This window comes from Anarrhichthys ocellatus, unplaced genomic scaffold (genome assembly GCF_004355925.1).
Source record: "Anarrhichthys ocellatus isolate YVR2014 unplaced genomic scaffold, GSC_Weel_1.0 scaffold118, whole genome shotgun sequence".
NCBI classification, from domain to species: domain Eukaryota; kingdom Metazoa; phylum Chordata; class Actinopteri; order Perciformes; family Anarhichadidae; genus Anarrhichthys; species Anarrhichthys ocellatus.
In genome coordinates, this window is record NW_022280148.1 from 63,089 (window position 1) to 84,577 (window position 21,489).

Sequence of the window (21,489 nt, forward strand, 5' to 3'; positions counted from 1 at the left end):
CTCGCCCGGCTGCACAACCGGAAGCTTGAAGCAGGTGTGGTTGGGCAAGTGGTGGATCATCTGAATGGGAGCTACTCTGCTGTATTCTCTTTACTTTGGGAAGGAGACGCACAGGTTGAGGTACCGAGATGTTTAAAACGTTTTTTTTACCGATTGTCCGTGAAGCCCCGCCCACCTTTAGTTAGTTCAGAGGAGGGTTTAAGTGAAAGGACAATTCTCCAGAGATTATTGTCTGAGATTAATCTGGTTCACGACTTGAAGATGAACCTTTAAAAGTGTGGTGCTTCAAGTAGTATTACTGATATGACTGAAAATGATTGGACTTGGTGAAAACTCTGGTTCTCTGTCCAATCAGGTGACTCTGGTTCACCCAGGTGAGGCCATCTCAGTGCTGAACAGGCTGAACAGAGAACAGCCCGACAGGATTTACTTCAAGAGCCTCTTCCGTTCAGGCTCACTCTCTGAAACCACCCTCTGTGACGTCTGCCTACGGCCAACCCAGCAGCCGCTGTGCAACTACACTGACCTCCGTACAGGAGAGCCGTGGTTCTGCTACAAGCCAAAGAACCTGAGCTGTGATGCCAGGATCAACCACTACATGGGAGGATCCAAAGAAAACTTCCTCAATGCTAATGATGAGAAGCTCTTTCAAAGGTGAGGGAGCAGAGAGACTGGAATTTTGTGTGACTTCTAAATACGTACATCCAGTGTTAGCTTTGTATCTCCTTGGTGGAATGTTTGAGAAGTTTGTAACTGCATGCAGTTAAGTTTGAATATAAAGATGTTTTTAAGGTAATGCAAATCAAACAATCTAGTCTGAAACATACTAGTTGACTTTCATTTGAAACATTAGATAGTATTTGCTGTGTTTGACTTTAAATTGAATTATTGTAAAGTCATTTTATTTTGGATGTAGTCTTTTCCAAACTTTAAGATGCACAATTTTTATTTTTTGCCACTTGGAGGCAGCACAACAAGCTATTAGCATATGATCACCTTGTAAAGTAGATATGGCTAAAATGTGAGCAAACACTGGCCTAGGTGTTGCTCTTAGAAACAGCCCACACAGAGTAGCCGCCATCGTTATGAGAACTGACAAATAAGTTTCCAGAGACCAGTTGACATGGAGACACATTAGCATTCATTTGGTCTTGTGTCATATATTTCTTCTCCTTTTAGCTGTATTTTGGTCTTCACCAACATCAGAGGGAAATATCTGCTTTAATCTAAATGTGGCACTTTGTTCAACCTGCTAGTCGCTGACATTGTCTGCCTGCTGTTTAGTGGTTGGTAGAGCACAATTGACCCTTCACTTAGCCCCGCCCCCCGCTGATACCATGGAGCCCACACCGTCACTAACTGCACTCACTGAATACATAATATCTAATTTTAAGACGACATGCGTTTGAAGGATATATTCAGGATGTCAAAGTGATTCAGCAGTGAAAACAGGTTAAAATCCTACAGATCACAGTGTAAAAGTGAAAAGTGACCGAGACAGACGACAAAGTATATTCACTGTTACAATCATTAAAAAAAACAAAAGCATCGTGTATATACCTTGAGTGTCTAGTGTAGCAAAGAAGTTGTAACGCTAGTTGATGTGCTAACGTACTCTGCTAATGTCAGCCCCACAGGTTTTCGCATGGAAATGTAACGTTTAAACGTAAATCTCCTTCCAACTTCTCCAGGCAACGAGTTTCACTATTTCACAACATTTAACCATGACTAGCTCCAGATCCCCAAAACTAGCCTGACAATGAAGTAAATCTGAAAGGATTGCATTAGAGTTTATACAGCTGGATAGTTGTCAGACCCTGGTTAGAGTTGGCCAAAGCTACACTTTAATTGACCAGTCTGCGTTGGATTGGCAGGACTAACCAACGGGTCAATTAGTTCATCAGCTTTGCATCAATAAAATATGTTGATGAGAACAATGAGACTCAACCAAAACAGTTTAGTTTGCTGGCCGTAAAACCAAGAATATGAACTGAAAGATGCTAAAATGTTCTGTAGATAGTAATCATTATCTCTGGGTTCATCACTGCGAGTGGCACCTTGCACATTACACAGTTATTGGACCCATAGCTTATATGAAAATTATATAAATTAGTGCTGCTTTAATTCACGACATTTATTTTTAGGGGTTAAGTATTTTGTGATGTTGAATGAACTTTCAAGCAGTTGTTTCTCTTTTTAAGGCTAGATTTTTCTAATTTTAATTTCATTCAATTATTAAATGTTTCGCCTGTCTCTTGTATTTATGTTGTTAATGTTGTAGTGTAATTAATTAATTAATTACTATGTGTGCTTTTCTTCAGGGGTGTTAACTTGAAAGTCTCCATTCGGGCTTCAGGACCTGCTACTGTCACCGTGTTGCCACAAGGTAGAGCACAACATTTTATTTGATATTTATTACTAAAACGAATTAGAGCGAGACGTTTTTTATATGGAACCATTTCTTCTTTATTTCAGTGACCGTGTGAACTTCAGGTGGCACGCCAATTACATCATTCTTTATTGTTCCCCATCCCCTGACTTTAGCAGGTCCTTTAATTCTGCTGCTGACTCTTGTGATGGCTAATTTCCACTATGATTTATCTATCTGTTTTTATTGTCTGACCACTCAGTACTTTGACCAGTCTGACCAGGCTAAAATACCCTAAACGTCATTCTTTTAGCCTGAAATTTGATGACTTTTCCTAAAGTGACCCAAAACATACAAAAATTAAAATATTTTAAAATGTTATACTTTTGTACATGGTGCTACAAGTTTTTGTACACTGAGGCTGTTTCGGGTCAAATTTGACCCGTATCTATTGAGATGGATTTTAGATCTACCAGTGTGGGTCAAATCAAGGAAAATTGTGGTTTTAGGGAATCTTGAAACTGTGAAACTGTACAGGCCATGTTTGTGTGTATTTGTTATGGGACAGAGTTCAAGGGAGACCTCGACACTGTCACAAGAACTGTCTGTGTTCCAACAACATTTGCCTCTGAGGCAAATTTGTAATTTGTGATTTTGGGCTATACAAAAATAAATTGAATTGAATTGAATTGAATTTGCCCAGGTTCCCACAGAGACAGACAGCTGCTGGTTCTTAAATTCACAACATTTGCTGTTTCAAGTTGTGAAAGCAGACACATAGCGCTAATTTACAAAACACATGTTAAGCATAAATCTTAAAAGATTTAAGACTTAAAATGTACTCATTGTGATATATATACTATGACTTACTGTGAGGGGAGCCTCGAAAACAGTGAAATAGTAAAACAGCACAGGAGTGATCATGGTACACAAAGGGGTCAGAGGGTGCCTTGTCACAGGCACAAGATCTGCAGGGGGCGGGGGGGGGGGGGGGGGCATAACATTATTATTATTGACTAGTTTATAATAAACATTTTATTATGTAATGTTTTGTGTTCTAAGAGGTAAATGTTGAATTAATATTGATAATTATGGTTTCTTATGATATAGCAGTGAGGGCAGCGTTTAATGGTTGCAATGATTAAATATGGTTACATTATAAATTCCAACAGTTCCAGAATGTTCATGCCATTTTCAAATTCAATAAAATATATTTAAGTCATTATGGCTTTTATGTTTTTATGTCTTATGTAAAACAGGGCATGATAATGTGTAATAGTAGATGTCTTTCTCCAAAAACAACAAATACACTCTCCCTGCTCTTTGAAACATTTGTTATGGATTAATCATACATTTATTACTGAGGCATTTAAACATTCCAAATAGATCTGTAGTTTAAAATTTGGTATAGACACTTACTATGAGGGAATTCTTGGTCTGGGTCAAAATTGACCCGAACCATACTGTGAAGGCATTAAATATAAACAGTATGTAATGGTTAACAAAGTTAATCAATGTCAGACATGGTAAGTGAGGGTCCACTCAAGTTGAGTAATATTGTGTGTGCGTGGGTGTGTGGGGTGTTTAATCAAGGACATGATATTGTCAACTTAGATAAGGGGCTGAATGGGGATGCAGTCAGTGGACCAATCACTATTCAATGGTTAATCAGTGATTGGTAACTGTTGTCCAGATGTCCTCGTGATGAACTCCTATATCCCACCATGTGCTCAAGGCGTTTAAGTCGTACACAACCAACACTCTGGGTTCTTCCTCCTTCAGACCGCATTGCATTCTGTATGACGATTGAACCTTCTCTGCGCAGAGAATGAATACTTTAAAGACAAACTTGTTTTCTCAATGTTTCTTAATTTCAGTATCATAGGACTCACTCGGTACTATTGAATAGTTTTTTTCCACCACACTGTTAAAAATTAGAGACTTTTCTTTATGGATCTCTGAAAGAAGGACTTCAATATAGGACATAATGAGGCAGGACGCTTAGCCTTATATGGTATTATTGGGGTTACTTGTGCTAATTTATAATGATTGTATTGTATTCAATGTATTGGTTATTTTATGTACTTTAGCAACACCTAGTGGCGATTGTGAATAGCTGCACTCAACAGGAAGTGAGCGAAGTGTAAATAATCAGAGTAACAGGAAGTGATGTTCAAGAAGTGCCGGACTCATTGACTGAGCATCTCAGTGTTCAATCCACATAATCCTGTGCCTTGAAAGCCACAAAATCGGCTTCATCTGTAAGTGTGTTACTATTTACAGTTATATTAACATGTTTATATTCATATTTCTTTGGTTTGTGTTAGTAGCATTTATACTAATGTACTAGCTAGTATTAAGTACTTACAAAGGCACTTACCTTTTGTATTGTTTGTGCTCTTTTTCAGTTTTACAAAATTATTACATATTTTCCACCATTAAACCTTGCAAATACAACAACCTGTCTGTTCCTTGGAGGATACGGTGCTGGGAAATATATTGTCAAGCTGGCTGTATAGCTGAAAACTACGTTTTACTAAAACAACTTTCAGTGAGGACAGCACAATGATAATGAACGTACGCTCATTTGTGCACAGGTGACATTCATCATGCCACGCTGGTCATTTACAGTCATCTGAAGTTAGGAGCGTTTGCTGAATCTGACGTGGCTCCCTCGTGCGATTCCACCAAACGAAACAAAAGTTCAGATAAGAATATGAAAATGTCATTGCATGAGATCCACTGAGAGTAATGGTCAGAAAAAAACGTGGAAAAAGTTTTTGAATTTTTTATGGCGTTCTCCTGAAGAGAGATTAACTATATTCAGCCCAAAAGAGTGATGGGAGCATGGAGCACGAGGGTAAAAGTTCATGGTAGTTGCTCTTCCTGTTAGCAGTGTTTATAGTCTCAGGAGTAAGACGTACTAAAGATGTTTATACATTCCTGTGGCGGCTGGTGGAAAATGTTCTATTTAGGGCTGTGCCACATCCAATCAATTTCAGCAAACATCCCAGTATGATTTAATGCAAAAAAAATGAAGGTATCAAACACGCATTACTACTTTGTAGTTAAATATTTAACCTTTATTCCAACATGAAAAAAGCAGTAAATAACACTTTGACAAACACGACAGGACATCTTATTTTTGTCACCCTCACAGGCAATTCAGCATAATATAATATATATATCCATCCATCCATTTTCCTCCGCTTATCCGAGGTCGGGTCGCGGTGGCAACAGGCCAAGCAGGCTGACCCAGACTTCCCTCTCACCGGCAACATGTTCCAGCTCATTCTGGGGGATCCCGAGGCGTTCCCAGGCCAGCTGGGAGATGTAATCCCTCCAGCGTGTCCTGGGTCTTCCCCGGGGTCTCTTCCCAGTTGGACGTGCCTGGAAAACCTCCAGTGGGAGGCGTCCAGGAGGCATCCTAATTAGATGCCCGAACCACCTCAGCTGACTCCTTTCGACGCGAAGGAGTAGCGGCTCGACTCCAAGCTCCCTCCTGATGACCGAGCTCCTTACCCTATCTCTAAGGCTGAGCCCGGCCACCCTACGGAGGAAGCTCATTTCGGCCGCTTGTAGCCGCGACCTTGTCCTTTCGGTCACGACCCACAGTTGGTGACCATAGGTGAGGGTAGGAACGTAGACCGAGTGGTAAATTGAGAGCTTTGCCTTCCGGCTCAGCTCCCTCTTCACCAAGACGGTCCGGTGCAGCGCCTGCTTTACTGCTGCAGCCGCACCGATCCGTCTGTCGATCTCCCGCTCCATCTTACTCTCACTCGTGAACAAGACCCCGAGATACTTGAACTCCTTCGCTTGAGGTAGGCACTCCGTCCCCACCTGGAGGGAGCAATCCACCCGTTTCTGGCAGAGCACCATGGCCTCAGATTTAGAGGTGCTAACTCTCATCCCCGCCGCTTCACACTCGGCTGCAAACCGCCCCAGTGAATGCTGGAGGTCACGATCCGAGGAGGCTAACAGGACCACATCATCTGCAAACAGCAGAGAGGCGATCCCGAGACCCCCGAACCTGACGTTCTCCACCCCCCGGCTGCGCCTAGATATCCTGTCCATGAAAGTCACGAACAGGACCACAAAGGGCAGCCCTGGCGGAGGCCAACACCCACCGGGAACGTGTCTGACTTATTGCCGAGAATGCGGACACAGCTCCTACTGCAGTCGTACAGAGACCGGATCGCTCGTTGTAATGGGTCCGGCACCCCATACTCCCGCAGCACCCCCCACAAGAACCCCCGAGGGACCCGGTCAAAAGCCTTCTCCAAGTCCACAAAACACATGTAGACTGGTTGGGCAAACTCCCAGAACCCCTCCAGTAGTCTTGCGAGGGTAAAGAGCTGGTCCACTGTTCCACGGCCGGGACGGAATCCGCATTGCTCCTCTTGAATCTGAGGTTCGACAAACGGTCGGAGCCTCCTTTCCAGCACCCTGGCATAAGCCTTCCCCGGGAGGCTGAGTAGTGTGATACCCCGGTAATTCGAGCACACTCTCCGGTCCCCCTTTTTGAAAATGGGAACCACCACCCCGGTCTGCCAGTCCATAGGCACTGATCCCGACCCCCATGCGACATTGAAGAGGCGTGTCAGCCAGGACAGCTCAACTATGTCCAGCGCTTTCAGCATCTCAGAGTGGATCTCATCCACCCCTGGCGCCTTGCCACCGAGGAGCTTTTTGACTACCTCAGCGGCCTCTGCCAGGGATATGGGTGAGCCTCCCCCTAGATCTTCAGGCGCTGCCTCCTCTGCAGAGGACATGTTGGTCGGGTTTAGGAGTTCCTCAAAGTGCTCTTTCCACCGCCCGACGATGTCCCCTGTCCGGGTCAGCAGTTGCCCCCCCCCCCCCCCTGCTGAGAACAGCCTGGGGTAAGACCTGCTTTCCCTTCCTGAGCCGTCGGATGGTTTGCCAGAACCTCCTTGAGGCCAACCGAAAGTCCTTCTCCATGGCCTCCCCGAACTCCTCCCATGCCCGAGTTTTAGCATTCGCGACCACCGCAGCTGCAGCCCTTCTGGCCTGCCGGTACCTGTCAGCTGCTTCGGGAGACCCCTGGGCCAACCAGGCCTTGAAGGTCTCCTTCTTCAGCTTGATGGCTTCCCTCACCTCCGGTGTCCACCACCGGGTTCTCGGGTTGCCGCCACGACAGGCACCGATGACCTTCCGGCCACAGCTCCTAGCGGCCGCGTCCACAATAGAGGCTTTGAACATGGTCCATTCGGATTCCATGTCCCCAACCTCCCTCGGGATGTGTGAGAAGTTCTTCCGGAGGTGGGAGTTAAAGACCTCCCGGACAGGGTCTTCCGCCAGACGTTCCCAGTTCACCCTCACTACACATTTGGGCTTGCCGGGTCTTTCCAACCGGTTCCCCTGCCATCTGATCCAACTCACCACCAGGTGGTGATCAGTTGACAGCTCTGCTCCTCTCTTCACCCGAGTGTCCAAGACATACGGCCGCAAATCAAATGATACGATTACAAAGTCGATCATTGATCTCCGGCCTAAGGTGTTCTGGTACCAGGTACACTTATGAGCCACCTTATGTTCGAACATGGTGTTCGTTATGGCCAAACCATGGCACGCACAGAAGTCCAATAACAAAACACCATTCGGGTTCAGATCGGGCAAGCCGTTCCTCCCAATCACCCCCCGCCAGGTTTCTCCGTCATTGCCCACGTGAGCGTTGAAGTCCCCCAGGAGAACTATGGAGTCGGTAGGAGGCGCCCTTTCCAGGACCCCTCCCACCGACTCCAAGAAGGCCGGATACTCTGAACTGCTGTTTGGTGCATAAGCACAAACCACAGTCAGAGCCTTGCTCCCCGCAACCCGTAGGCGCATGGAGGCGACCCTCTCGTTCTCCGGGGAGAACTCCAACACAGCGGCGCTCAGCCGGGGGCTCGTGAGTATCCCCACTCCCGCCCGGCGCCTCTCACCCTGGGCAACTCTGGAAAAGGACAAAGTCCAACCCCTCTCCAGGAGCTTGGTTCCAGAGCCAGCGCTGTGTGTGGAGGTGAGTCCAACTATATCTAGCTGGTACCGCTCCACCTCCTGCACCAGCTCTGGCTCTTTCCCCGCTAGCGAGGTGACGTTCCACGTCCCTAGAGCTAGTCTATGCTGCCGGCGATCGGCTCGCCCAGGCCTCCCGCCTGACCCGCTGCCCGGTCTGCATTGCACCCGACCCCGATGCTTATCCCTGCGGGTGGTGGGTCCACAGGGTGGCTGCTCCATGCTGTTTATTCGGGCTGAGCCCGACCGGGCCCCATGGGCGAAGGCCCGGCCACCAGACGCTCGCCTACGAGCTCCCCTCCTGGGTCTCGCTCCGGGAGGGTGCCCCGGTTTCCCTGGTCCAGGCGAGGTGACTGAAGTCCGTGGGCTGCTTTTCATTGGGGTCGTTTTGAACCGCTCTTAGTCTGGGCTCTCCCCTGAGACCTGTTTGTCTTGGGAGACCCTACCAGGGGCTAATGCCCTGGACAACATAGCTCCCAGGATCACTGAGCCACTCAAACTCCTCCACCACGTTAAGGTGGCGATTTGCGGAGGAGATAATATATATATATATATATATATATATATCATATAATAATATTCTGTATAATATAATAATAATATAATAATATATATATCATGTAATAATATTCACTATAATATAAAACACACACATATATATATAATTATTTATTCATAACTATATATCCATTTCTCAGACAGGTGCTTCATGTCCCTCACTCCCGTAACTGTCCGTGCTGGATCTGTCCCCGTTGTTTTAAAAAGCTAAATAAGTTATTAGCATGACATCATCCAGCTAGCCAAACCTGTCTGGTGTACAGCTGCTAGAGAAGCTTCACATGTACTGCTTCCCTTTCCCGCTAGTCTGCTGTCTGATTCTGAGGTCAGGCTGATCTGGGATCAGCTCTTTCACTGCAGTTTCTCCGCAAAGTTCTCCTCTCAAACGGGTCTTGGAGGAGCAGTGCTCGCGCCTGTAGAGACTAGTCCAGACGGGAACGTGCAGCTGAATCTATTTGAGGACGCTGATTGTCTAAATTGTATGTCACACATTTATATCTTTAATCAGCAATTGGCTAAACTGCTTCATAGACCCGCCTCTTTTGGGCAGTTTCGCCAGTGCCCCAGCTAGCTGAGACGTGCACACGCAGAGAGGACGTGCAGGAAAAGCATATATTTACCGCAGATATCATATTTTACACATATTACTGGGTGATTCAATATTTCAAAAACACAAATATTGACAATTTGTATAGTTTATTATTATTATTTATTTTAATTTTATTTGTTGTGGCTCAAGGTGGGGCGGCGCCCTAGCGCCCTCTATTGACCAGCCGCCACTGATACAATCCCTTTACAGCTTGGTTTTGTTTTTTCATGGGATAACCTCACCCTTATTCTTTAACTTCCTCTTAGGTCAGCTAAAGGTGAAGAGCAGCACTGTGACGTCTGGACCCTCTGGTTATTACTACCAGGGTGTGTGGCGAGCACTTGGTGGCACCACAGTCTGCGAATTCAGCGTGTCTGCCATCAGTCAGTGTCTGAAAGGCAAGGTGGTCCACATGTATGGAGACTCCACCGTCAGGCAGTGGTTTGAATTCCTCAACACAGCTCTACCAGGTAACTGATCCACAGGGATTTCTGGCAACAGATGATTTTGTTACCACTGCAGCTTAATGTGTTCCCCCTGTCATACTTTCAGGTCTTAAGGAGTTTGACCTGCACAGCCCGAAGCAAGCTGGACCTTACATGTCCTTGGACTATGCAAACAACATCTTGGTGACGTCCCGCTTCCACGGCCCTCCAATCCGGATTGTCGTTGTCTCGACCAGCGAGCTTCGTTACATTGCTAATGAGCTAGATGGCTTAATCGGAGGCCCCAACATTGTCGTAGTTTTTGGCATCTGGGCTCACTTCGGCACTTTCCCCATGGAGATCTACATCAGGAGGCTGCAGAGCATCCGCAGGGCGGTGGTGCGGCTGCTGGACAGGGCTCCAGACACGCTGGTCGTCATCCGGACAGGGAACCCCAAAGATTTAAACCTTTTTGTGTCGCTAACCAACAGCGACTGGCACTCGCTGCAGTGTAACAAGGTCCTCAGAGCCATGTTCAAAGGACTGAATGTTCATCTGATAGATGCCTGGGAAATGACCCTGGCCCACCACCTGCTGCATAACCTCCACCCACCACCTCCCATTATTAAGAATATGGTAAACCATCTATTGTCTTACATATGCCCTCAATAAGGCAGCTCAATGTGTTGTGTTTGTTGAGGGAGAGGAGTGGGGGTGCATTTTTTCGTTCAGCAGTCCATACTCAGGGTCAAATTGTTGATAACTTCTAAATAAATACAAAATAATGTGCACTGTGCACATCTTATATACACACCAACACAGGAAGATAAATAAAAATGAGTCAATATGTCGATTGCATTACTTTGTTTCAGTACAGTGGTGTCTACAAAGTTTCTTAAATTATTTGAACTGTGAGAACGGGTATCCTGGCTTTCAGTTTAAGTTTGAATTTAATGAGTTTGGATGCAAGGATGCACTGTCGACACTTTTCCCTGTCATGCCATGGATATACTGTCATCATCTGAAGTCTTCATGATGTGCATGAACCTTTGTAGAAGGCTTGATCTCCTCCATCTCCTCAGACTACAGGTGCAGGATCTCCTGGGGTCTGGCACTTATATGGAGAGGTCACCCACTGCAAGAAGTTAGCCGCATGGCTTTGAAAGTCCTCTTCAGATACATAAGATGGAGAAAATGGACCAAATATTTGTCAGAACAAGAACCTGCCATGACAATGTACAGTGGGTACGGAAAGTATTCAGACCCCTTTAAATTTTTCACTCTGTTTCATTGCAGCCATTTGCTAAAATCAAAAAAGTTCATTTTATTTCTCATTAATTAACTCAGCACCCCATCTTGACAGAAAAAAACAGAAATGTAGAAATTTTTGCAAATTTATTAAAAAAGAAAAACTGAAATATCACATGGTCATAAGAGTCCTGATCATCTCAAGAAATCTGCAATAAGATTACATTATAAATATTGTAAACATATTGTTGTTATTGGCATGTCAACAAGTGTATTAACACAACTCAGGAGGTTTTCCGGTTTGTAATATGTGTCATCTTTATGCCCTTATTGCAGATTAAAGAAACACAAGAAGAGGAAGTAGCGGTTAACTTTCTTGAGATGATCAAGACTCTAGTCATTCTGGAAATGCTCTAATTTGCTTCCTTTTTGAATGTTAGATGAAAAGAATTACACAACTTTCACAAACTGTTTAATATGAAGCTGAAGCCAAGAGATGGTTAGTTTACTTTATTTTAGTTTATTTTAGCATAAAGACTGGAAACCGGGAAACAGCTCGTCTGATTCTGTTGAAGGTGGGTGCAGTGCGACGAATCTCCAGCAGGTGGCGGTAACAACAATAAAAATGTCAGCTGCCGTAAAATAAAAATGGAGAAGAAGAGGGCTTTGACAACAAATCGACTTCCCCATGTAGCGTTAGCGTTAACTAACCCAACTGATTGTTTTGAATATTTTACGTTCAATCGAAATGTATATCTTATTGAGAGGAGACGTTTTGTAGCTTCAGCTGGATAACTAACGTTACCTCAGTCCCATCTTTGTCATTCAGTTTCTACCAATACTAGCCAACTGTTGCTGGGTAGCTAGCTAGCTGGATCACAGCAGCTAACCTCAGCTAGCGTTACTAACATTTTTAAAAACGGTGTGAGAAGATGGACTCAAGTGTCTTCACGGCTATTTCTAAAGGTTTGTTTACAGGAAAACCGAGAACGATTAAAAGCAAATCAGTGGGGAAGTTGCAGTTGGTGATAGTTGAGCTAATGTTGACTTGTATCAGTGCTTTAACTCTAGCCCGGTTAGCTTATTAACCATTAACTTACATTCGGATAGCAACGTTACCTTTACGTGTTTTATCATGCATCGCAGGTCATTTTTTGTCACATGAGTGAGTGCTGTACTGTTTCAACTTGGCAAATGGCTAACCGTGTTTAAGCAACATTGTGGTTATTGAACATGCACTAGTGAAGTTGCATTCAAAACACATCGCTGTTCCTATAGGGGTTAGCTAATACACAAAAGCACCTACATGGGCAACATAGCTATTCACTGTCCTCACATTCCTGGTGTTTTTATGTTGTGCAGACATCACTTTGTTGTATAATTAAAACCAATTATTTTGCCCTAATTGATCCCAGAATGACCTCAGGAATAACTACATAACAGCCCCAGTCTGACACCCCATCATTGTACAGTCTGATCATTAATTTGACAAATGTGATTTCGCCTTTTGTAGACAGATAACATATCCGATAGTTGAATTAGGATAAACAGTCAGCTGCATTCACTTTCCGTCTGGATGCTTTTCTATTTTTCAGGTGACCCCTTACCTCTGGCGTCGCTGCGCCTCCTGGTCCCACCTTTCCAGCTTATGGCAGCCTCCATGTGGCAGGTTCTGAGGAAACAAGATGTCTTGAACTACTGGAAAGTGGCAGAGTTTGTCTCTTTGGTGATGGACATGGTCCCAGAGCTGCTAATGTACAAGCATGGGACGCAACTTAATTTGGGATTGAGAGCCAGGGTGGGTACCAGTGGAGGACACGAGGCATTCATCGCTAATGTCCTTTTTATTTTTTGGATGGAAAGTTATTGACAGAAAAAGATGTGTTAACTGTATTGTGAACAATATCTCCTCATCAGTATATTCTTGAGTTGTGCCGAAGTGGACAGCCCGTGGAGTCGGACTTCATCATGTCCATCTTGAACCACATTAAACCGCGACACCCCATCCTGAATGATGTAAGTGTCAATCTAGATTTGTTTATTTCTAACCTTTCTTGTAATATTTCTGCTTCTTAGCTTCAATATGTGTTTATTGTAAACATATTGTTGTTATTGGCATAGCAACAAGTGTATTAACACAACTCAGGAGGTTTTCCGGTAGTGAACTTGTAATATGTGTCATCTTTATGCCCTCATTGCAGATTAAAGAAACACAAGAAGAGGAAGTAGCGGTTAATTTTCTTGAGCTGATCCAGACTCTGCTCAAAGATCCCGAAGAGAGACACGATTTTTTCTTGGTGAGGCGGTTTCACTTCCAGGGAAACAAAAAAAGCCAATGCTGATACCTGATTTTGGTTGTGTATGTGCGATGCAGTAAAATTGACTCTTTGTGTCTTTCAAAGGAGGTCTTCCCTGCTGAGTATGGGCCTCAGTATGACAGCGACTTGCAGATGCTGTTTTGGGAGTTCCTCTGTCGACTGGCTCAGCTGTTGCCAGTTCCTGACCTCCAGCAGGTGAGAGGTGTCATTTTGTCATCATTTTTAATGAAAAGTTAAAAGTATCTCCCCATCAAAGAATAACTTAAACTACCATACTAAGTCTATACGGTTTAACTTCTTGCAGAAAAGGTAGACAACAGCGGCAATTTCAAAAGTCCCTGATGGTGTGCAATGATGGTGGACATTGATATTTGCCAGAGAATATGTCAGTAACGTCCGGGATATGATATCAGTCAATCAACCTTTACATATTTAGCATATTTCATACAGTGGCTGTTGCACATTGTGCTGCATGTGACCAAAAGACAATTTCAACAAAATGGGTTCCCCCTATACCAGAATGATAATGTGTGGAGCCAGACCTTTCTTTAGCACTGACTGACGGAGATATGTCTGGCTATGCAAGTATAGACTAAACTTATAATATATAAATAGTAATATTATGGCCTTTAGTACAGTGGCATTATCTTACTGCTAATCAAATAAACAAATGAGTGTAAAGCCTCCAATGGTTTATAGAAATGTGTGACAAATGTAGCTCAGAATGTGTAATGGTCTTGTCTTCACAATATCATTACAAGTCTGTGTATGTGTAGTCAAAGGAATTTTAGATAAGAGTGTAGATAAGATTGCATACCATATATAGCAATATTAGCTATGTGCTCTGTTAGGAACTGTCTGGAACTGCGAGTGTAGATTAAATGAGGGGCAGTGCTACGCACAATGTCAGAGATCATTGTTGGTCAGTAATGTGTTTTACAGGTTTTTAACCAGCAAATCTCATGTCTTGAGATGAAATGTTTAGATTGGATTTGGTGTTTATGTGTGTTTTCATGCATTTCCCACAGACTGTTTCCTGGCTTGGAGCCGAACGCTCTGTGTTGGAGGATTGTGTGCATTCAGTCTCGGAGCCTACGGACCTGAACATTTTGCTCCAGCACCACAAACACCTCGGGCTTTTGGAGCAGCACGGTGAGTTACTTCCCATTTCCACTGCCATTGTGTTTCTCTGACGCAACTCTACGACAATAACCCTGTGTCACCCTTGTCCTGTTTTTTTTTTTTTGGTGCAGTTCCACCCTCTAGCATGGGCGACAGCATCCTGTCCTCCCTCTCCGCAGCTCCGTCCAGCAGAGCGGCCAGACCCACGGAACAACCCGACCAATCGGATACACAGCAAGGCCTCTGCGATGACGCACACACCGCATCATTCGTGGATGACATAGCGGTTGAAATCGTCGCAGTGACCGACTACGCAGAGGTGGAGTTAGACGCAAGCACCGGCATCGAGGTGGCAATGGGAGAAAACTGCTTTGAAGGAACGGACGTCTGCGCCGACGATTCGCTGGTAGTGCTTCCTGAAGAGGCGGCCATGGAGGAAGAAGTGGGTGAAGCAGGGGAAGAGGCAACCCAGGATAAAGCCGCGAGCGGTTCGGCCGACATCATCCATCCAGAGGTTAGTGCGGACGACTTGGCGTCCTCCCAAGAAAAAGTCTCCACGGGACCTCATGACTGCCCGGACTGCGAGAAGAAATTCAAGTTTGCCTCCTCGCTGATCGCCCACAGGGTCATCCACACCGGGGAGCGCCCCCACCGGTGCAACGACTGTGGTCGCTGCTTCTCGTTCAGGCAGTCCCTCGACAGACACAGGCACACGCACAGTACCGGACGCAAGTACAGCTGCGTCGTCTGCAGGGAGACCTTCCACTCCTTGTCTGCCCGCACAGAGCACAAGCTCACGCACATGGAAGATGGCGTTTACGCGTGTCATCGGTGCGACAAGAAATTTAACTGGGAGCTGGCGCTTGCAAGGCATCTAAAAACTCACGCTGATGATCACAACGCCAGCATGCCCACAGCGAGCCGTGAGGATGGGCAAGAGGCGGTTATAGGTGATGAAAATATCAGCGAAGCTCCCGTTGCACCTGCCGAACCCGACAGCCAGCTGCAGGCGGATGATGATGATGATGATGATGTTGATCAAGATCCGGAGAACGCAGAGGTTCAGAGCTGTGAGCGTCCCACCTCTGAGCCTGAATGCACCGTGCCCGAACTTGACACGGAGGTCGTTTCCCCGGTGAAGGTTCGAACGAGTGGGCGAAAACGCAAACCGACCATGAAGATCCAGGTGATAAATTTACAGAAGCGCATGGGCACTAAACGAAGGAAGGAGATTACCAAGGCCAACCCTCTAGAGCTGAAGCCTTTGCCCTTCCATTGGTAAAAACGTCTCGTCTCACAAATGGTTTTGTTTATTTCAGTTTCTTTCATCCTGGTTCTATTACAGGGTTACTACATAGAAATATAACGTGATATTTTATGTTGAGTCGAATATTGCGTGGCTGTGGTGGGACTTCAGGCAGATCAAGCCCCTCATGTTGATTTCTGCTTTCTCTTTAACAGTGCAGAGCATTCTTATGGCTCGCCCGTCGTCTCTGCAAAGGACGGTGAAGAGAGTGAGTTGTTTGATCTTTCTCACCACAGTTACAGAAACAGAGGGATAAGGGAACTTAGACATTACAATATATTATAAAAATAAAGGCAGGTAAAAAATCTGATCTAAATCACAGACCAGAAAGAATTGCCAAGTTGGGCATATACCTTCCTAAATGCCTCGACAGGCACCGTTATTATTTTATAATTACAACTTAAAACTGCAATTTAATTACAGTTATGGGCAAATTGTGTGGTCATTAATTTTCAACCTGTAATTCGGAGGGTTAAGGAGTATCCCTTATTTACTCTTACAACCATAAAATTCCAAAATGCAAGCACAAGTTTCTACCATTTCTTAGAATAATGTTAGTTTCTCGCTCCAGTCTCAGATGTGTTTTTTGTTTCTTCCTGAAGGTTTTGTTGCAGATGGCTCATCAGCTGCTTTCTCCTGTCCTAAGTGCTGCTGCCACCACTCGGAGGAATCCCAGGTCCAGCAGCACATTGACACGGTCCACTCCCTTGAGACCGAGGATGACGAGCCGTCCTCTCGACCCCTTGCAGATGAGGAGGGCCGCTTCAGCTGCCCAGACTGTGAGAAGAGCTTCAAGTTCCAGTCCTTACTGAAAGCCCACCAGCGCATCCACACAGGCGAGCAGCCCTTCCTGTGCTCTCAGTGCGGACGGCGGTTCTCCTTCAAACAGTCGCTGGAGAGGCACAGGCAGACGCACAAAACCGGGCGCAAGTATGAGTGCCTGATCTGCGGGGAGTTCTTCAAGTCCCTGGCAGCTCAGAGGGAGCACAAGAGCACACACATGGAGAACGGCGAGTACCTGTGTTCGGAGTGCGGCCGGGCGTTCGCCTGGAAGTCCGCACTGGTGAGACACCTGAAGACCCACGGCGAGGATGCGGAGAAGGTGGGGCGTCCTTACAAATGCCCCCGCTGTGACCTGGGCTTCAGCTGTGCCAGCTACCTCAACAGGCACCTCCAGACTCACCAGGAAGAGAGAGTGCACACCTGCAACTGCGGGAAGAGCTTCGCCTACCGGGCGGCCCTCACTGCGCACCAGCGCATCCACCAGAAGGAGCGGCCGCACACGTGCACACAGTGCGGCAAGGGATTCCTCTACAAGGGGGGTTTGCTGAGCCACATGAAGATCCACTCCGAGGAGATGCCCTTCATGTGTTCTTTCTGCGGCAAGAGCTTCAAGAGGGAGCGCAACATGAAGAAGCACGAGCGCTGCCACACCCGGGAGGACGTCTTCAGCTGCTCGCAGTGCGACAAGAGCTTCGTCTACAAGGCCACCCTGATCCGCCACGAGCTGACTCATTCGGGCGAGCGGCCGTACCTCTGCTCCGACTGCGGGAAGGGCTTCTTCTCCCATGCAGAGCTCCTGAAGCACGAGCGTTTCCACACGGGCCACAAGCCCTTCCAGTGCCCCGACTGTGGCAAGAAGTTCACTCAGTCCTGCTACCTGACCATCCACCTGCGCTACCACACGGGAGTCCGGCCGTACTCCTGCGGCGAGTGCGACAAGAGCTTCCTAAGTGCCAACCGTCTGAAGAGACACCAGCGAACGCATTCGGGGGAAAAACCGTACCTCTGCGTGGAATGCGGGAAGGGATTCAGGCAATCATATAATCTCAAAATGCATCAACGGACACACACTATGAAGAATAAATAGTCGAGACTTTAACTATTGATCTGGAGATTAATATTTTGAAAATTGAAATATTATAGTTTAGAGTGGGACAAAATCTCCTATGCAATTGGAGTGAACAGTTTCTAGTATAGAAACTTGCTCTAGGAAGAGGTTCATGTTGAATGTTTTCCATACACTGAATGAATTTGATTCCCAGGTTGTGTTGCGATTAAAGCAGTGTTTTTCAGATGCAATTCTTTTTTCGTCATCTAGTCTTCAAATAATGAACAAAAGGAAGGTACATAAATCCAGTATTTTATTGTGGACATGTTCTACAACAGACACTGCATTGGAAAAAGAGGCTTAAAACAAACAATACATATTCTTATGAGCAGTGGTTTTAAATTCAGACAACAAACACGTACTGCAGGCTCTGTGACATGGAGGCTTTCCTCAGATCAGCAGTAGTACAGACAACAGACAGCTCCACAGCCAGTCGTGGGTCATTGTTGAAAAATCGGGATAGACATCGTACACCACTGGGTTTACTGACAAGCTTCAGGATAAACGGCAGTATGAATTGTGCTTGTCATTTAATGGCAGTTTAATTTGAAAACAAACCCTTAAAAGTACTAGACAAACTACGCTACTGCAGAGCCGGAAAGGTAGCACTATGAAACCAGTGAGGGCTATGTAAAGCCCTGGTCAGAAGGTGACCTACACGGCCATGTGCAGAGTGATGGGGCAGTGGTCGCTTCCCAGGGACTTGTTGCGGATCTTGCTGTCGCACAGGCCCGGCAGCAGGCTGGACGACAGCAGGAAGTAGTCGAGCCTCCAGCCCACGTTCTTTCCACGGGAGTTCATCATGTAGGTCCAGAAGGTGTAGGCGTTGGCCTGCTCCGGGTAGAGCTCGCGGAAGCTGTCGGTGAAACCGGACTCCAGCAGCTGGCTGATGCCCTCGCGCTCCTCTGGGGTGAATCCTGCGCTTCTCTTGTTCCCCTTCGGGTTCTTCAGGTCGATATCCTGGTGTGCGACGTTGAGGTCGCCGCACAGCACCACGGGCTTCTGCATGTCCAGCTCGCTCAGGTACGCCCGGAAGTCCACGTCCCACGTTTTTCGGTAATCTAGGCGCACAAGGCCTCTGCCGGAGTTCGGCACGTAGGCGGTCACCAGGTAGAAGCTGGGGAACTCGGCGGTGATGACGCGGCCCTCCTTGTCATGCTCTTCTTTGCCTGGAGCGTTTGGAAGGTAAGGTGCAGTTAAGAATGGAATGTCTTCACCAGGATTCAAAGTTCAATAACTTATTGTGTAGGTTTGTGTTCACAAAAAAATTGTAGGGTAATAAAAAAAACTCAATTCACTCAGTTCTGACAATATGCTCATTCCTTTTCTTGAGACGTGTACAGTAAATGTGAAGCTAAAGTCAGCAGCCACTTAGCTTAGCATAAAAACTAGAAACTGTAGATGTACTTAAAAAAAATAATCAAATCTCTTTTCATGCAATTTCCAAACGCTTAAAAGTGAATCAATTTGAAGCTGTACTTCACAAATGTGCTTTACAAAATGATGCCCTAGAATCTAAACTAGTATTGTTGTCATTTACAGCCACCAGTGCAGGTTCAATGACAGTGTGCTATACAGGCCCAGTAGAAGACACCACTCACCAATGCCATAGGTGACTTTGAGGGGTTCAGTCTTGCACAGCATAGCCACACCACTGTAACCCTCCTTCTCATCGGACACGGCCCAGTACTTGTGAGGGTACTCTGGCATCGAGGTGATGGCAGCGGGGAGGGATTTCTCTGCACACTTTGTCTCCTGCAGGCACAAAACATCTGGAGCCTCCTCACGCACCCACTGGGAGGAAGAACACAAGCATTGGACCGTTAAAACTGTTCTCAGAACTTAACTTGGCAAATCACTCACGTTGCCTTCGGTCACCGCAAACGCACATCCAGGCCGTTCTTTTTCACCCAGGCCCTCAGGCCGTCAACGTTCCAGGAGGTGATCTTCATGTTGGCGTCGCGTCCATCTTTGCTGGTCATTTTGTCAGGAGGATCTTCGTACAATATCGGGGCCTCTGGTTCCTTAGCCTTCTTGGTTCTCTTTGCCGAAGCTGCGAGGTGAAAGACGCATACGGGGTCATGAAAGTGGTTGATCACACACACACACACGTTTCAGTTTAAAAGATGCATTTAAAAGTTGTTCGATATGCAGTAGAACAGCAAGTGTTTGTGCATTGGTGCACGCTGTCTCACCAGAGCCCGTGTCATTCTCCCCGTCCGCGACCGCCTCTTCTGCCTTCTTGCCTCTCTTCATGCTTGAATTCGCTCTGACTGCACACGCACCTCGCAGACACACAGCACGCACACACAACAGCACACACGCTGCTGGGGGAAAACAGAGGAGCAATTATTGTGATGCATTTCTCTGGAAACTGTTATCAGTCAATACACAAGAGTTTCACAGTTGTTTCCCACTGTGCCATTAAGGCTAAATCATCAGCATGTTTTTACTGGAGTGCAATCAAATGCAATACTTGAAGATGTCACCTGAGAATTATCTTTTTTCCTGGCATTTCTTAGGCTAACCAATTGTTTGAGAAAAATACTGATAAATAGTTGCATTAATTCTAATTCAACATATTTGAGGTTTTAAGTCAACATGCACAAAGGTTGAGAACTGATGTTGCGTAATACGGCACAGTTTCTTTGTTTACCAACAATATTTTAGATTTTAAGAACACAACAATTTAAAAAAATGAATCTGCTGTACTGAGCATAACATGTTTGTAGTTAAATAATACTTGTTAGGGCTCTCCGTTGGACCAGCTTTGTAACGGAGACTAATTTTTTTAGTTAATAATCTGCAAACATTTACAATAGTAAGTCTGAAAACTTGAGTGCGAACTAACACTCGAATAGATGCACATCAACACCAGTATCGCACTATCGAGTGTTGGCCGAGATACCATTAGGGTCCTCATAATGAAAAATCCCTCCGATTTAAACGCCATTTGTTTAAAATAGTGTGCTTGTAAAGGCAAGTAAATCCTCTGACTAAGTGGGAGCAAGCGGGACGTTTATTTTGATGCAAGTCGTTGCTGTGAAGAAGCTTATAGCCGAGCACATTAAATACAAAATATGAATACATTTCTAGCCCACTGGATGCACAATTAACAGCATGCACGGAGAAGACGCAAAACCCTAAAAAATAAATTAGCTAAGCTGCTTTAACGCGTTACACAACAGGTTTTGTAGCCAGCTATGCTAACGCTAGCTTGTCCTCCGTGACAAAGAGAACAGAGCCAGCAGCAGACGGCCTGCCTTGAGAATGAATGGAGCCAGCTAGCTTAATTAGCTTGATATGCATCTTATTTGATTAATCTGCAAATGCGGTAAAACAACGCACGTGATTTCATTTCAACCAGCAACACGTTTCAGAAAAAGGAGATGCAAATAATCTTACTTGTACTTTCACAACAGGATGCAAAGACGAGGTGAGTACTTCTTTTGTCACTTCCCCCAAACCAAACTCACAATGCAGTGCAAAGATTTCTCACCACGTGCTTGATGCACTTACTGAATGCCTAAACGTATGCCTGACAGAAATGACAAATAACACGTTTTTATCACGTCTTTTTAAATTGAAAAACGAAATACACATATGTAGCTGATATGACACATATTACATTATCTTGACTTGTTGCTGA

At 45.5% G+C, this 21,489-nt stretch overlaps 3 protein-coding genes across 4 annotated transcripts; 2 read left to right on the forward strand and 1 right to left on the reverse strand.

The window, feature by feature from the left end:
* The first annotated feature begins 40 nt into the window (after positions 1-40).
* LOC116399602 (NXPE family member 3-like) lies at positions 41-11,219 on the forward strand. Its single transcript, XM_031876863.1, has 4 exons — positions 41-654; positions 2,322-2,386; positions 9,797-10,000; positions 10,083-11,219. The coding sequence occupies exons 1-4, from the start codon at positions 314-316 to the stop codon at positions 10,625-10,627; spliced, it is 1,155 nt and encodes a 384-aa protein (XP_031732723.1). The 5' UTR covers positions 41-313; the 3' UTR covers positions 10,628-11,219.
* Positions 11,220-11,771: 552 nt separating this feature from the next.
* On the forward strand, positions 11,772-19,926 carry LOC116399627 (zinc finger protein 17-like). Its single transcript, XM_031876914.1, has 9 exons — positions 11,772-12,169; positions 12,799-13,001; positions 13,121-13,219; positions 13,405-13,500; positions 13,606-13,716; positions 14,550-14,673; positions 14,775-15,921; positions 16,105-16,157; positions 16,552-19,926. The coding sequence occupies exons 1-9, from the start codon at positions 12,136-12,138 to the stop codon at positions 17,817-17,819; spliced, it is 3,135 nt and encodes a 1,044-aa protein (XP_031732774.1). The 5' UTR covers positions 11,772-12,135; the 3' UTR covers positions 17,820-19,926.
* Positions 18,072-21,360, reverse strand: apex1 (APEX nuclease (multifunctional DNA repair enzyme) 1). Of its 2 annotated transcripts, none has more exons than XM_031876916.1 (5): positions 21,246-21,360; positions 20,036-20,164; positions 19,730-19,893; positions 19,442-19,634; positions 18,072-19,009 (listed from the first exon to the last, which is right to left on the reverse strand). In XM_031876916.1, exons 2-5 carry the CDS (start codon positions 20,094-20,096, stop codon positions 18,495-18,497), a joined length of 933 nt encoding a protein of 310 aa, XP_031732776.1. In that variant the 5' UTR covers positions 20,097-20,164; positions 21,246-21,360; the 3' UTR covers positions 18,072-18,494. The 2 variants fall into 2 exon arrangements, with proteins under 2 accessions (XP_031732776.1, XP_031732775.1); XM_031876915.1 differs by having other exon boundaries at positions 20,036-20,167.
* Between the last annotated feature and the right edge of the window lie 129 nt (positions 21,361-21,489).